At 31.8% G+C, this 15,940-nt stretch overlaps 2 protein-coding genes across 3 annotated transcripts; both read right to left on the bottom strand.

Annotated features, from left to right (window-relative positions):
- Nucleotides 1-5,616: 5,616 nt before the first annotated feature.
- LOC133292713 (phosphoinositide phospholipase C 1-like) lies at nucleotides 5,617-10,139 on the bottom strand. Its single transcript, XM_061491148.1, is given in 9 exon segments — nucleotides 5,617-5,922; nucleotides 6,454-6,540; nucleotides 6,648-6,800; nucleotides 6,915-7,032; nucleotides 7,208-7,398; nucleotides 7,582-7,761; nucleotides 7,858-7,984; nucleotides 9,486-9,682; nucleotides 9,834-10,139. Coding segments are annotated over 9 exon segments (1,665 nt in total).
- A 1,248-nt stretch (nucleotides 10,140-11,387) lies between these two features.
- LOC133292743 (phosphoinositide phospholipase C 4-like) lies at nucleotides 11,388-15,104 on the bottom strand. 2 transcript variants are annotated; one of them, XM_061491189.1, is made up of 9 exons: nucleotides 14,790-15,104; nucleotides 14,042-14,238; nucleotides 13,510-13,645; nucleotides 13,188-13,430; nucleotides 12,865-13,091; nucleotides 12,612-12,729; nucleotides 11,981-12,133; nucleotides 11,821-11,907; nucleotides 11,388-11,681 (listed from the first exon to the last, which is right to left on the bottom strand). In XM_061491189.1, the coding sequence occupies exons 1-9, from the start codon at nucleotides 15,102-15,104 to the stop codon at nucleotides 11,388-11,390; spliced, it is 1,770 nt and encodes a 589-aa protein (XP_061347173.1). The 2 variants fall into 2 exon arrangements, with proteins under 2 accessions (XP_061347173.1, XP_061347174.1); XM_061491190.1 differs by having other exon boundaries at nucleotides 12,865-13,067.
- Nucleotides 15,105-15,940: the final 836 nt, after the last annotated feature.

Here is a 15,940-nt window from a genome sequence, read left to right as displayed (position 1 = left end):
TCGTAGGCCTCTGTAGACTGGCCTAACCCATTTACCCCTACTTAGAAGTCTTACTATCCATCTTAATCGCTAAGTTCTGTCTATATAACATTTATAGTTTATTAAGTCATACTATGAGTTTGTTTTTTCTGATGTTACTTTAGATAACTTTATCTAATGTTCATCAAAACGACATCATTTTGGGACAGAAATCATGGTATTTTTGTAATTTTAATTTATTTCAGGATTATAATAGTCTTTATCACTCTAATTTTTTAATTTTTAAACCCCAAAATGACGTCGTTTCAATGAACATTAAATAAAGTTATCTAAAGTATCATCTGAAACTTTTTTCCCTTAATATAATTATAATTTTCATTAAAAAATTATAATTATAACTTATACATTTATATTTTAATCTTTATTAAAAATTAAAAAATATAAATTAAATGACACGTTGAACCAACCATAAAAATGCTAATAATTATTGAAGTATAAACTTTTGTGTTTGGTACCGAAATAGAAACGTACCTAAAGCCAATCGCCAATTGACAAGCCTTTTAGCCACTATTTATGCTATGATTGGACTTTTGATAACTTTAACGATAAGGTAGGGATTTTGGTTTGACGTGACTCCGTCCCTAATGTGAAAAAGGCCTTTACATGGTGGAAAAAGATGTCATAAAATTAAAGAAAATGGATCCTCTTACGTTTTGGATTGAAACGAAGCTTATCAAACTCTCAAATATTATGTTGAATATTCGAAAAAATGTAATATTGTTGATATATGAACATGATCGAATTTCTCATTAACTCGGTAATTGATAATTATTTAATATTTGCAGATGCAGCAGTTAGCAGTTAACTCCAGTCTTATCTAATATTTTTATGGATATTTCTATTTTGGGACCATCATCATCTGGAATGCTAACAACCATCAATGTCAAATGTCTTTTGTTATATTCCCTTATCGTTTTCTTTTGTCCTTCATTTATGTTGCAGTGATAAACATTTAGCACCTACCAGATTACCTTGTCAATGTAAATCCCTTTCTTAATTATCTGCTACTATTTGCTAATGGATCATCTGTTCAGCTACACCACCCTGTCTTCCAAGTTCTTTTGTACTTTACTCTGATTTGTTCATTTGGTTATTTATTTATAGGTTTATTATTTCTCACATAAATTTATCTTTTACAGATACATAAAACTGTGTGAAATTTATATTTTGATTCGGCCCTGCACAATAAAATGCATTCTCTACAGTTTACCTGGATAAAATATGTACCCTCTACATACTTGTCCCTTGTAATTAAATTTGCTGAGTATAACCTTGATTCAGCCCAGGCCTTATTAAGGGTTTGTGTTAACATGGATTTATCTACTTGTATGAGTTAATATTTTCAAGCTATTATTATTTTATTATTGATATACTTCTATTTATTATATTGTTTATATTATTTGTATATTGTACGGGTGATGAATTGATTCGAATGAATGAACACATAGCTATGAATGGTTGTAGTTATAGTTAGTCTATTATAATATGATTACAATTATTTAATGTATTGGGTCAATATTTTTAAATTCGAAATTTCATTTCCTTGTTGGAGGTATGATTGTTTTTGTTGTGCGTGGGTAGAATTTCAAAATTAACAGCTTCAAAGTTTAATATAAAGCAGAAAAAAATAAAAATAAAGAATCCTTGAGGTCATTAATGGTGTCTAGTCCCATCATTCTCATGAGACCCATTTTCTTAGAAGTCTTACGCTCCATGGACCACTTCAGGTACTTGCAATTTTCAATGCATCTCACTTTCTATTTATTTATTTTTAATGCAAATTGAATTAATCCCATTTGATTATTGTTGGATTATATTGGTGCAACTGTTTTTTTGACACTAAGAGTGGTGTTTGGTTGAGGAAATTTTTTTAGAATAGTAGGGAAATATAATAGATAGAGAAATGATTGAAAAAATAGATAAAGTGAGATAGGTAGAAAAATATAAAAAAAAAGTTGTTTGGTCGAGAAAAACTTTACTGAGAAAATTAGGTAACTTTATGAAATCAACAGTGCATTAAAAGCCATATAATCGATTTTCCGAAAAATCCCACCTTCAAATTAGATTTCTAAACAGTGCGGATATCTATGTTTCTCATAAATTCATACAAATTGGATAGATGAGTTTTTGGTGAAAATACGTTGAAACAAACATGGTGTTTCTAAAAGCCATACTTGAGAAACATAGATATCCGCTGAAAAACTCCCAACCAAACACCTTAAAGTAATGATTATTGGTTCTTACTTTTTTATTTTGATATTATAGGCATGCTTTATTTTTTTAAAATTTCTTTTTGATTTAAAAAATGGAAAAAGTATATTTGAATTTTAAAGTTTATATTTTATTTGATTACATTCAGTTTTTTATATTTTTTTTATTGTTCTATTTTATTTTCAAAATTTTGTTTACTATTATTTTTGCCAAAACACGTATTCAAGCATAATTTTTTTTTATCAAATAATGTTTTTTATGTTTTATTATCTAAAATCATTTTAACATATAATTTCCTAAAACAAAGAAAACAAGATTAAAATCAAATAGGCCATTTTATAAATGAATAATTTATTTCATTATTGGGGCGAATTCAAGTTGAGTTTCCATGAAGTATAGGGTATTGCTTCAATTTATTTTGGAATATATTTCACTACCTTGTTTATAAGAATAGTAAAATCCAGACTTGACGCATTTTATGTTTTTATTAAATATTTTAAATAAAAATAATATTTAAATAAACTTTTGATAGTTACTTATAATAAATTACGAGTTCATTTTTTTGCAGTCAATCTAAATAAATTATTTATATTGAGCTTAAAATAACGTAATTTTTAGACGAAAATCAAGATATTTTTATAATTATGATCTATTTCAGGGTTATAATAGTATTTCTTATCATAATTATTTAATTTTTCAACTCAAAATAATATTATTTTGGGAGTAAATATAAATAACTTATCTATATTTACTTTAGAAACATTGAAGCCATAAATTATATTATTAACCTTTTTATTTAAGGATTTATTGTTTCTCATGTTATAGGAGATAAATTTATTTTCTATATATACATAAAAGTGTGTGGGCCCATATGAAAAGAAGAAAAAGAAAGAAAAAATATGAACTTCGTACACTTTTGTGTATATGTACGAGATGAATTTTTATTTATATTTTAAACTTTAATATATACTTACTCATGAGTCATGACAATTTTTTTTTTTTTGATTTCGTAAAAGTGTATTTATCTATTTCGATGAGACTAATCCTCTTATGATATAGAGTCACTGACCATAAATTTCCTCGCCTTGATGAGGGTAAAATATTAATATTTTAATGAAATATCGTTAGTTTTATTTTACTTTTGACTAGAAATAATGAATCCAAGAAATCTTAGAAGAAAGGGGGACTAATCACTTTATGCCTTCAACGAATGAATGTGACTTTTGATTCAAGATTCTTTCAACTGCAAAAATGACTTCAATAGCTGAGTTAATTAGCATAATTTCAACTGGAAAAATATATAAATAAATGATAAATTTTACTCAAACTATTTATTTTTTATTTTCTCATAGAAAAAATATAATAGCAAGGATAGTGTATTCTATTTTATTTATTTATCAGGGTTAAATGACTTGTTAAAAATCTCAAATGTCGCAGTCAGATTTTTTTAATTGTGCTTAAAAGGCTTAATCAGAAATTTTCCTATTAAAAATGACTCATTAGTAGTTTGTAAATATAAGAGAATCCTTTTAGGGCGCGTTTGTTAGGCGATTTATTTTTGAATGACCGGAAAAGTCAGGTAAGAGAAAAATGTTAGCAATGTTTGGTTGCTCAAATCTAATGACTTGTCAGACTAAATTTGTTTACGGAAAAATGTTTGTGTGTGATAAATTTCATAATGTATGACAAATATGATATCCATAAAATAGGTGAATTTTTTCACTATCGGAGAACCAAAAATTAAGCGTGAAATTAAAGACAAAATTAACTTTGCACCAATAGGGATAGCCTAGTGGTTTTGGGTGTGTTTAACGTGTATTAGGTGTGCGGTTCGATTCCCTGTAATTTCCAAAAAAGATAAAATTGACTTTCATTTTGTCTCGTGAACAAGGTTAGAATTTTTGAATCAAAAGGTAAAGGTGAGGTTATTTTGGTAAAATAATCTCACATTCCCATTAATATTTCATAACCAATCAAATACAAACTCAGTAAAATAATTTTAATTTTTTTGGAAAAATATAAGTCTACCAAACAGCTTTTTAATAATATTCCAGTAAAATATTTCTCGCTACATCCTGGTAATAATTATTTTTCCTAAATTTTTTTTTTCTCCCTTATCAAACACTCCTTAGAGATCGGTGGTGGTGACCACTAAAAGCACATTAAAAATGTGCACTTGGAGAGTGCAAAGCTCTTATTCAGAACTTATGAACCAGTTAAACATACCAACAGTTCATCTATGAAAATGTGGGTTATATATGTAATCACCGTAACACTAGTGTAATCATGTGTTTTATCAAATTATTCCGCGATAGGTTAAAAGTGTTTGATAATAACAGTGAATTAAAATTAACCGGCTCCCAACTAACTGTTTTCGTTTCCTTTTTTGAATTCATCCCAAATAAAAAAGAGAATAAATACTCTTTTTGATCCTCATCAAATTTTACGATACTCATTTTAATCCATAGTAAATAAAAAACTATTCGTAGTCTCTAAGAAATTCAAAATTGACCTATTTAGTTGAAATTGTGGTCTCTCACAAATTCAAAAAAGACCCACATTAGTCCCTCAAAAGGACTAAATTGGGTCCACTTTAAATTTCTTAGTGACCATGAATAACCTTTTTATTTGCTAGGAACTAAAGCGGGCATAGTAAAATTTACCGAGAACCGAAAATGATATTTAGTCCGAAAAAAAGTTGAGGCAAAGGACAGATTTTGAGATTCTTTATCTATGTTCATCATTTTAATTAATTTTTGGTAATTAAAAGGTATTTTGAGTGTGATAAAAATTATTAATTTCAATGAAGGTTTGTAATTAGATGATGCATTACTCATAACTTCGAATTCCAACTTAAATCATGCAATCATGTTAAGTAAAAGATTGACCAATGAGCCAACCCCATTAGCCCACGATTAATGGGAGCTTATATTTTTATCGAACCTATGATAAATTATAAAGCATAGTCTCTTTATGAGTAAAAGAGTTAATGTTAGAGAATAATATAAACTATTAAATTTTTTTTCACTCCACATCACTTTGTAGTGGAATTAAATAAGTACAAGTTAAATCAAAAATTGACCTACGCTTCAAGCACAAAAAGCTCGCACAAAGGAAAAATGTGTTAGAAAATAATATAAACCATTAAAAAGACCATCACCTAACACTTTAAAATTTTGGATATTGAGTTGAAGTGATTTTTTACGATCAAACAAATCAAATCATTCATAGTTCATATTGCATGAATATACAACAGTACATTTTATAGGAAAAGTGTAACATTGTTTTTATCTTTTCTTTTTTATATGGAAATGGTGTTATGGCCGTGATAACATAACCGCATAAATAACACAAGAAGATAGATTTTTATGCAGTGCTGTTAACAAATTGAAAATGGATTAGAAGCCTTACAGACTTGTAAGGTTCACCCCAGCGGTCATGCAAGCGAACTGCACGGATGCCTTCTTTTATATCAGAAACAGGTAAACATGTTTGTCCGCCAAAATCATGTTTTTTAGAAAAGTCACGCTCCTGAACTTTAATGTGCAGAAGGGCCAATTCTGGAACAGTTAATGGAAAGCTGAACTGTTCATCCCATATTGGTATCCACTCGTCTTCAATTGTCTTAGTTGTTTTGGTATTTATATCATCTGGGACACCATGAATACCAACCTGCATGCACATGTACATCATTAATCCATAAGTTATGTTTTTGAGGTTTCATGGTCATAGATACCGTTACTGGGTTTGGATGATATCAAATATTGTTAAAATCGATACCACCTAAACTTAAGTAGTGAATGGTTTTTGCTCATAGAATTTGTTAGTGGTTTTGGAGGGTAATCGCAAACAACCAATTCAATTCAAAAGCTTAAGTTATAAGTGATAGGCCTTTATATTATATCTCTCTAATATATCCTTTATGCAAGAGTCCTTTGGACTTAGAACGTAAATATTGCACGGATCTATTTTTTGGTTCTACACAAAAGACTTTTGCGTGAGAATATGTGTTACAGAGATATAATATAAAAACTATCGATGAAATTCAGAACCTTCACTCTTAAGCTCAAACTTTTAGGTGAGATTTTAAAGTAACTTTCCTAGAATAGTTAATCACAGTTTCAACAACATTTAAAGGATTACTCTTACAAAAAATCAAGGATTAAATGTTAAATCTTTCCATCTTGATCAAAAGTAATATACCACTACACAGAAATCAGGAGGAGAGTAAAAATCGAAGTGTGTTGGGCCGAAATCTAAACGCCACCCGTCACCCATGTATACCAAAACCTGCTTTGTCATCATAGTTGAATTAATTAGAGTTTGTTCAAGTATATAAAAAGGAAGATAATTTTTGTAGATTCAAATATGAATAGATATATCCACATTGCCTTCACCTGCAGAATTGTCTGAACTGGTCGGCTTGCTCTAGGATCAAAAACCTCACCATTGGGGCCAACATTCAACAAGATATCTGGTTTCTTTACATAACCACAACCACCATTGGCTCTGAACATTCCTTCCATGTACCTAAGATAGTGCCCATGTCCCTTTAAGGAAAAAGAATTGCAAGGAAACAAGGATGGGATGGGACATTCAGTTCAAATGCAGATCGCATGTTTTCCAATTCTTAATTGCCATATAGATGGAAAACCATGTCTAACCTGCATATTAAATGCTACCATTTGAGCTCCATGCATCCATCCAGTCATGGGGTCGTAATTAGATGAGTCCAACCGCATACCCTTTGGATATATTCTAAGCAAATTCCTTTGGGTGAATCTAAAGCATGGAACAATATATCAATTATTATATATGATGATGAACAATATGGTAAAAGAAAATACTATAACATGTCTAGCACGATCATAAAAAGCCACTTAAGTTTTATGCTAAAAAGAACAAAGGACATGCATGAACTTAGATTCAGAATCACTAAAAAATATAAAAAAATCACCTGACAATGTCAGTTCCATGAGTTTTGGTGATATCTTCAAGCTCTTGCTCACTCAAACTGAGACGCCTGACTTGATTATGAACAATTAGACTGTTCTCTAACTTACCTTTTGGTTTCCCTGCATGAATGGAAATCAGATTCCTATATTCAAGAGTCTCATCCTCCTCACCCTGCTCATCAGAATCATCCTGCTGGCAAAAAGACAATAGAATGCAGCTAAATAGAAAACAGTGACTCAACATAATCATCAACATCACCTTGATCCTAAACTAGTTGGGATTGGACTGAGTCATATGAAAATAAGAACAGATTAAGAAAAACTACTATAAATATATATATGAAATCAAATCATTTTGACCATATAGATTTTCAACATCACCTACCCCAAATCTGTCATCTTTGTCCTCAAGTCTATGCGCTTCTTCCTCTTAAAGAGACTCTGGTGGTTTAGTTGAAATAAATTTTTTTCCTTTCAGTGATTCTGGAGAAGGGAATTGCTCCATTTGTTGTGAATCAGGGCAAAACAACATGTCTCCAAACATGATATTGACCATCTACATTCAAATTTATCTTAACTAAAAAAATGTTCTTACATTTCAAACCATGATAATGCCTGATTCATGTAATGAGTTCTACCAACCTGGGGCCACTTTGGCTTGAAAGGATCGAGTTATATGGTCTTCAAAAGTTATAACAACAGGATAATGAGAGGCATAAAATGCATAGTCCTTAATTGCATTCAAACAAGCTTTGAGTTTCACTGAAGTAGTCATAGTCCTACAGATATAAAGAAACTCAATTACTTTCAGTTACATACTTACATCAACGTTGTAAGTTGCACTGCGCATGAAATGAAGGGTAGATACACATATACATGTAGGTTCAAAACATTTGGATCAGTTAATCTAAGTATAGCAAAATTATTTATCCTTGGTATATTTTTCGCTCTAGAAAAAGCTTGTTTACCACACTCACGTATAAATGAGTGGATTTCATTAATATTTTCTCTCTCTTTTCTTTATAACAGGACTCACTCACTCTTATTTGAGTGTGGCAGATAAACTTTTTTTACAGAGCAAAAACGTAAACATTAAAACCTCTATATATATATATATATATATTCCCATAAAGCATTAGACAATAAATAACCTAAATGTTTGAAATAAAATTATTCTGTTCTTTCTATATCAACAAATTAATGGCATATATAAAAAGAACACCTCCACATAGTATTAAATAGCAGTCCAAGAAATTCGAACACGAAAGAGACAACAGATTCAAATTCAAATCAATAATAAAATAGGGCGTGAAAAACAAATTACAATTAGATCATATTATTGACTAAAACATAAAATTAAATAATTATAACATAAAATGCAACCTGAGAAAAATCTAGAAATTAAGAGACCCAAGGGCAGTGGTCGGTAAGGATGAAATCAGTAGTCTGAACTTTGTTGTGATCCGTTCATTTTTTTTTTCTTATATCTTTTTTTGACTCGGATCCCACCCAATAACGAACCGACTAATGAATGAGTCAGAATTGAGTCAATGTGATGTTTAGACTAAATGTATAAATTTAAATACTATATAGAGTTAAGAATATAAATTTATCATTATATTATGTGTAAATATATTAATTTATTCAAAAAAATCTTATGATTTATCATGATTTTTTTTTTTTTAAATATAATGTAGTACTAGACCAGGTTTAGAGAACTCGAACCCAACCTAAATTAGATTGGGCCGAGTCATGTTATTGGGTTGACCCCCAACCCTTGGGTGACCGGGAATTTAGTACATGTTAAGTAATTTTTTTTGAGAAATATTATATTTTTTTTCAAAAGCTCTATCAAAAAGTTAGAAGAAAAACCCCTCTAAAATAAACTAGAAAAATATTTCTGCAGTTAATACAGATAAGTTATCTGCATTTATTTCTAAAACGATGTCGTTTTGAGATTACAAGATTAGAAAATTATAATTATAAAGACTATAATAACCATGAAATAAATTAAAATTACAAAAATACCATGATTTTCGTCCCAAAACGAAGTCGTATTGAGCTTACTGCAGACAACTTATATGCAGTAACTGCAAAAAAAGCCAACCCAATAAACTAATCCAAACACAAATTTAAATCATTAATTTTCATTTCTTCATTTTTCATGTAACCATTTTCTCACCTCATGATTACGATAACTATTTTCTAAGATCACATTATTATACTAGAAAATTTAAAGTATCTTTCCAGGTAGTATGCTATTGAAAACCAAACTCATACCTTCCATGACGAACTTGCACATCATCTTCTCTGGAATTTGGCCATAAATCAAGCTCAATTACTCTAACTCCTTTCTTCAATGCCTTTATTATTGGGGAAATACTGCTTTCACTGCTGAATTGATTTCCTGTTAAGTAGGAGTTGTGGCCCGTGTACAAGAAATAATGGGCCAATGGGAAATTCATGTTATGGCGCACCTGCAGGCCCAAAACACCCCAAGAATATGATAGAACTTAAAAAGAAAACCATAAGGTTAAATTAAATGATTCCAAAAATGTAATTCAGTAGTAACATTAGTTAAGTTTAAATTACAATGAACTCTTCAAACAACAAATATTATATATATACCTCAGAAAGGGGACCATTAAGGTCATCTAAGAGATAACGGAAGAAGGCATGAACATGAAGGCCTTTCCTTTGAAATATATTGAGATGCTTGAGACGGTTAAAAATGGCTTGAACATGTCTATAGGTAGCATCTTCACTTTTTTCTCCTTGAAATTCAACTAAAAACATGCACAGGTCATCCATGCTCATGGTTCCATTGTGTGAATAATTATCAAAAATATTGTAGATTTCCTCTGGAGGTTCAGCCACCTTTAGCCTAAACATTCTATTGAAACAAAAGCACACTTTGAAGTGCTGTTTAAACATTTTCTTCCCTGAGGCCTGTCTAAAACTAGTTGTGTAGGCCATTATTTAGTGCTTAATAATGTCTCTTGAGGGGGAGACACACACACACACACACAGAGAAGAAAGATGTGGGGTTTTAAAAATTGTTAGGAATGGGTTATAAGGCCATAGTGAGAATTTATACTCATACAACATTCACAAGGAAGATGTACAAAACAGTGAAAGTATATGTTGTTTTTGTTAACTTTATCTCTGAAACAAAGAAAGAGATTGCTTGAGTTCATGCATTGTGCTTTCTTTTATGATACATTTCGATGAGAAGTATCTCCAGGTAACGGATCTCAAGCCCCATCAGGAGACACTACTTTTCCCTTGAAATAAAAGTAGCAATGAATAACTAACTAAACGTTAAGAATATTCAGTGTGATGTGTGGGTAAAGCTATAGAGAAGAAAAACATTCACATTGAGTGCAAAGGAGAAAAAGGAATTGGACTTATATAAATATAACAATTTAGGTGTACCTTTTACTCGTGGTTCAATGGCGTAACAATTCAAACTAAGTTCCTTCTATTTGATGTAGGAGAGGGACAACTTTGTTATTATAGTTAAACTATGATTAGCATGCATAATTATAAAGTTACATGTATAGATTCTGTCCAGCAACAGTGCTGACAAGTCCATCCAAAACCAATGCATGGCTTGAAGGATATAGATCTTAGATTCCATAAAGAGGTAAAAGTCTTTTGGATTAAATCCTTAAACAAATGAGGAGCATTTTCCATGACTCAACTATAACTTTCAAGTGAATCCGTAAGTTAAAATAGTTTTCCATTAAAATGGAATACACAAGGAGAAAACTCTATTAGTAGAACGATCATAAACTTATTGCCTCAGGTTTTGGCTTCTCACATTACAGATTAAATAAATAAGTTATAAAACATATACATCTGTTGAAAGCTTAGGCGAAGTCCAGCTGATTTAGATACAGCGAGAAAAAAAGAGAATAAGCAAAAACAAAGTTGACATGGTAAGCAAGCTATAACATTCTTTTTTTTTTACTGTTCAAATATACCCAAGTAGAGAAGGGAAATTTTTTTGGTGCTCCAGGTCCTATGTGGTCCTTTCATTCAGTGAGTGACATTTGTACAAAAATTTATTTTTTATTTTTGCTCTCTCCTCTCTCTTCAATAATTGTCTCATTTTGATTGGTTTGGACCACTGAATTAATGGTGGTCCACACCAAAATTCTTCTCGTAGAGAAGAACAGCTTAAATTAACTCAAATCGCATAAGAAGCCTAACTGAGTTGTACTTCTCTCCCTTACGGTCATATAGTGGAACTGCGCGGATCCCCTGCTTCAATTCAGTGACTGGTAAACAAGTTTGGCCTGCAAAATCATCTGTTTCGGACATGTCATATTCATGCACTTCCACTCTGAGCAAAGCAAGTTCTGGAACAGTTAAAGGGAAGGTGAACTCTTCTTCCCAAGTAGGTATCCATTCATCCTCTTTTATCTTCGTTTTCTTCATTTTCACATCAGCTGGCACTCCAGCTATACCAACCTGCCTCACAAATTGACTTATAAGTTAACACAAACACACAAGCACTATTGACATAAAATAACAAATGACAACAAATATTAGCTTATAAGGAGTTGTGTTGCAAGTTGAGGATGATTAAAAAATAAAATAAAAATCTTACCCTGGCATAAAAATCTGGCGGAGAATACAAGTCAAAGTGAGTTTGTTTGAAATCCAGACGCCATCCATCACCCACATATATTTTCACCTAGAGATTAAATTAAATACAATGTAAGGAAGTGCACATTTTCTAATTCTTTTCATTTTGACAATATTCTTACCTTTAGAGTCTTCTTCACTTGCAACTCATCTTTAGGATTGAATACCTCATTATTTGGACCTACGTTCATAAGAAAGTCTGGCTTTTTGACATAACCACATCCCCCATTGGATCTAAACATTCCATGCATCAACCAAAGATTTCTGCCATATCCCTGCCATTGGAACAAAGACTTATAATCTGATGTTTAAAGCATTAACACAAATTAACCTCCTAAAGAAGAATCAGTCTAGATGAAAGAAGGAGAAACATTGATCTTTCAATTTGAATTTAACAATAAAGTAACCTAATTATATACACAATAATAATGTTGCAGTAAATTTAGAATGGATTGAAACTTCAGATGCATTGATGTTCAAATTTTAAGAAATTTTAAATCATCACTATGCAATTTTCAGCACCATGTTGTCATTGAATAAGATAAGTGAAACAGTCTATTTTACAGATGCAAATTTTAAATCATCTTTAGTTATTTTACAGAAGAATAACTAATATAGTAATAAGATAAATAAATTTTCAAGACACAAACAAGAAAAAAATAATCTTGAACAGTCTATTCTGTGACACTAAAAGTGCACTATATATGTTGCCATTCGGAATAAAGGGGAAAAAGTGAAACACAAATTGAAAACCTGCATATTGCATGCAACCATTTGAGCACCATGCATCCAGCCAACCAGAGGCTTGTAGTTGGAGGAGTTGACCCGTGTACCCTTGGGGTACACCCTCAAAAAGTTTTTTTGGGTGAATCTAATATACAAAATTGAAAGCATTACAATCAGATTGCTGAAAAGTTTTTTTGAAAAGTGGAAAAGAAGTAGTAGATCATTTGTATAGATATGGTAGAATAGTATATCTGATATTTGTTAAGAAACCAGATATTACCTAATAAGATCAGTTCCAAGTGACTCAGTAGCCTTTTCAAGGGCTTGTTCACTTAAGCTAAGGCGTCTAACTTTATCATTTTCAACTTTTAATGCTTCCTTCAAACTGCCCTTGGGTTTTCCAGCATGAATAGCAATTAGACGCTTATAATCACTCTGCTGATTTGTTTCAGAATCATCCTCATTTGACTCATCATCATCACTCTGTTGATTTGAGTCAAAGTCACCCTGTAAGAAAATAGAACAAAGTATCAGAAGACAAAAGGAAAAGTATATTATCTTTGAACAAATAGAGACTGCTGTAAAGTGAAATTCTTAGCTCACCAGATCATCTTCGTTTTGGGCTTTTGCAACACCAGTGACCTCCTTTCCCCATTCATCTTCATCAGAATCCTTTGATTTCAGCAATATTTTGGAATTTTCCTTAGCACTTTTAGATTTTAGGTACTCTTTTGGAGGCTTTGTTGATATCATGATCCGATACTTCAATTCTTCAGGTGAAGGAAAATCTTTTAAATTTTCATGATTTGGACAAAACAGCATGTCTCCGAATGTTTGAGTAATCATCTAACAAAAACAGCATAATGATTTAATTCCACATTTTTGTGAACCCTAGTGATTTACTACTTTCAGACTAACAAATTACCTTAGCAACTTTAGCTTGAAGGTCTGGTGTAAGATGGTCTTCCAGAGTTATTATGACTGGGTAGGGAGATGCAGAGAAAGCATGTTCTTTAATGGATTTCAAACATTTAATGAGCTCCACAGGAGTTGTCAATGTCCTACATTCACAGGTGAAAACAGGTTCCAGGTACTTAGGAAACTATAACATAAAATATGAACATATGTACAGGACAAGAAATCTAAGTGATTCGTTAATGTATAGCTATAAATTCAAGTGATTTACACTTTGTGATGGCTCATCCATCAAGCTAAGATAGTTTTGAAGAACACATACTTTTTTATTCTTTTAACTCTTAAAAGGAGATGCATTTCCATAAGCCTTTACAGCCCACCAGAGAGTTTGTCAAAGGGAAACATAATGATATACATTTTTACATAAGCAGTAGCTTTTCATGTTCATATAATCATATCAAGCATGATAGCCACATAGAAAAGGGAAATCAACAGCAACCATTTTGCAATGCCTTGATCAGTAATTTTATTTTTTTGAGTACCTTCCATGTAAAACAAGCACATCATCTTTGGTGGAATTGGGCCATATATCAAGCTCCACCACTCTCACGCCTCTATTCAATGCCTTTATAACGGGGACATCACTACAATCACTGCTGAGTTGATTGCCAGTGAGATAGGAGTTATGGCCAGTGTATATGAAATAATGGGACAAGGGAGCCGTCATATCCTGATTAACCTGAATTATTATATCAAACAAAAGAGGTTAACATCACTAGAAAGTCAAAGCTCCATATAAGGTAAATTACCAATCAAAGAAAATTCTATGAGCCAAATTTAGTTCTGATATACCAAAAAGGGTAGATAGGTACATATACTTGAAAATCTTAAGGGGTTTGTAACGCCAGTTAGACGAAAATAGCATCATCAATTCAATTCAGTACAAAAAGAAAGCATTGATGAGGAGAAACAAGAAAACTGGCGTGAAACGCAACGAGACAAAAAGAAAAGAAAAAGGAAAAGGAATGGCAAAATTCTACTTTTTCCCTTAATTTGGAAGAGAAAGGATTCATCAAAAGTAGAAAAAAAAAAAAAAAGAAGAAGTAAAAAAAGAAAAGGGGAAGTGAGCGTCAACAAGACAACATTTGATCAAGTAGTGATTCTCGAAAAACGACAAAACAAAAAAACAAGATCCATTGCATCACCATTCACCAGACAGTGTTGACTAAAAGTCCTTGCTTTGGAGTTAAATGAAAGTGATAGTGAGAGAGAGAGAGAGAGAGAGATTACCTGAGATCCAATGGGGGGATTAAGGTCGGGGGAGAAGAGGTAATAATGAAAGTCGTCGAGGGTGAGGTTGTGTCTCACGAACTTGGTAATGTGATGGCGCTTCTGCACCACCTGCTCCACCGCCTTGTGGGGGTGGTCGTCATCGTCGTCGTCCTCGCCCTGAACCTCCGAGAGAAAGCGGCGGAGCTGGTCGGGAGTCATGTTGGTCCCACCGTCGGAGTACTTGTTGAAGAGGTCCCGCACGTCCTGTGGCGGCACCGCCTCCGCCACCTTGAACCTCCGGTTGAAGCACACGCAGACACGGTAGCTGCTCATTGTGGGAGTGAAAGAGTTTAAAGTTCAATGTGAGTGTGGTGGTGTGTTGAAATTATGAGAAGAGAAAGTGAGTTTAAGAGGGAAGGCAGAAAGATTATATGATTGGAAACGGAAAAGGGAGACTCAAAAGGTCTATTCTTTTTCATTCCACAATCAATAATAATCATAGTATATATTACATTCACCAAATGTCGTTAATTACGTTGGGCCTCTCCGTCCTGGGAACAGTGACCCAAGTTTCACATTTTCTCAAATGTTTCCGGGAAGAGTACTTTTTATTAGAATACCACACACGTCCAAGTTCATTATCACCTTATAACGAACTTGATTATGTAATGCGACACATTTTCATTAGCGTACCAAAATAAATAATAGAGAATTTAATTGTCTATGATTTCATGACATATGCATACTGTAAGAAAAAAATTGATTGGACTAAATTCATTATCACTAAAAGTGAACTTGGTATGTTAATGAAAACGTATCACGTGATCTAACTAAGTTTGTTATAATTGATAACAAACTTGAATCCATTATAATCTAATAAAAAGTACTGTTCGTACGTCATTTTGACAATTTTTTTTTTACAAAACATGACATTTAGGTCGTTAATTAAGTGTTTGACTATGTATTTTATTACAATTGTAATGAAAATTTACTCCACCGTGTACACTACACACACCTCTCTAGTTTAGGTGTGTTTGACTATGTATTTTTTTACAATTGTTGTCTTTTTCTATGATTATTAGTTTTCTAGCATGATAGTTAAAATCTCGATTTAAATCTGTATTTTTATGATTTGACAATTTTTTTTAATCAAAACGATTTCATCAAAA

Source organism: Gastrolobium bilobum, unplaced genomic scaffold (assembly GCF_033153095.1).
Source record: "Gastrolobium bilobum isolate Gb01-03AN ecotype WA unplaced genomic scaffold, APGP_CSIRO_Gbil_v1 utg6105, whole genome shotgun sequence".
In the NCBI taxonomy this organism is placed as follows: Eukaryota; Viridiplantae; Streptophyta; class Magnoliopsida; order Fabales; family Fabaceae; genus Gastrolobium; species Gastrolobium bilobum.
Note: the sequence above shows the minus strand (reverse complement) of the source record. Positions and strands in the feature narration are given on the sequence as shown.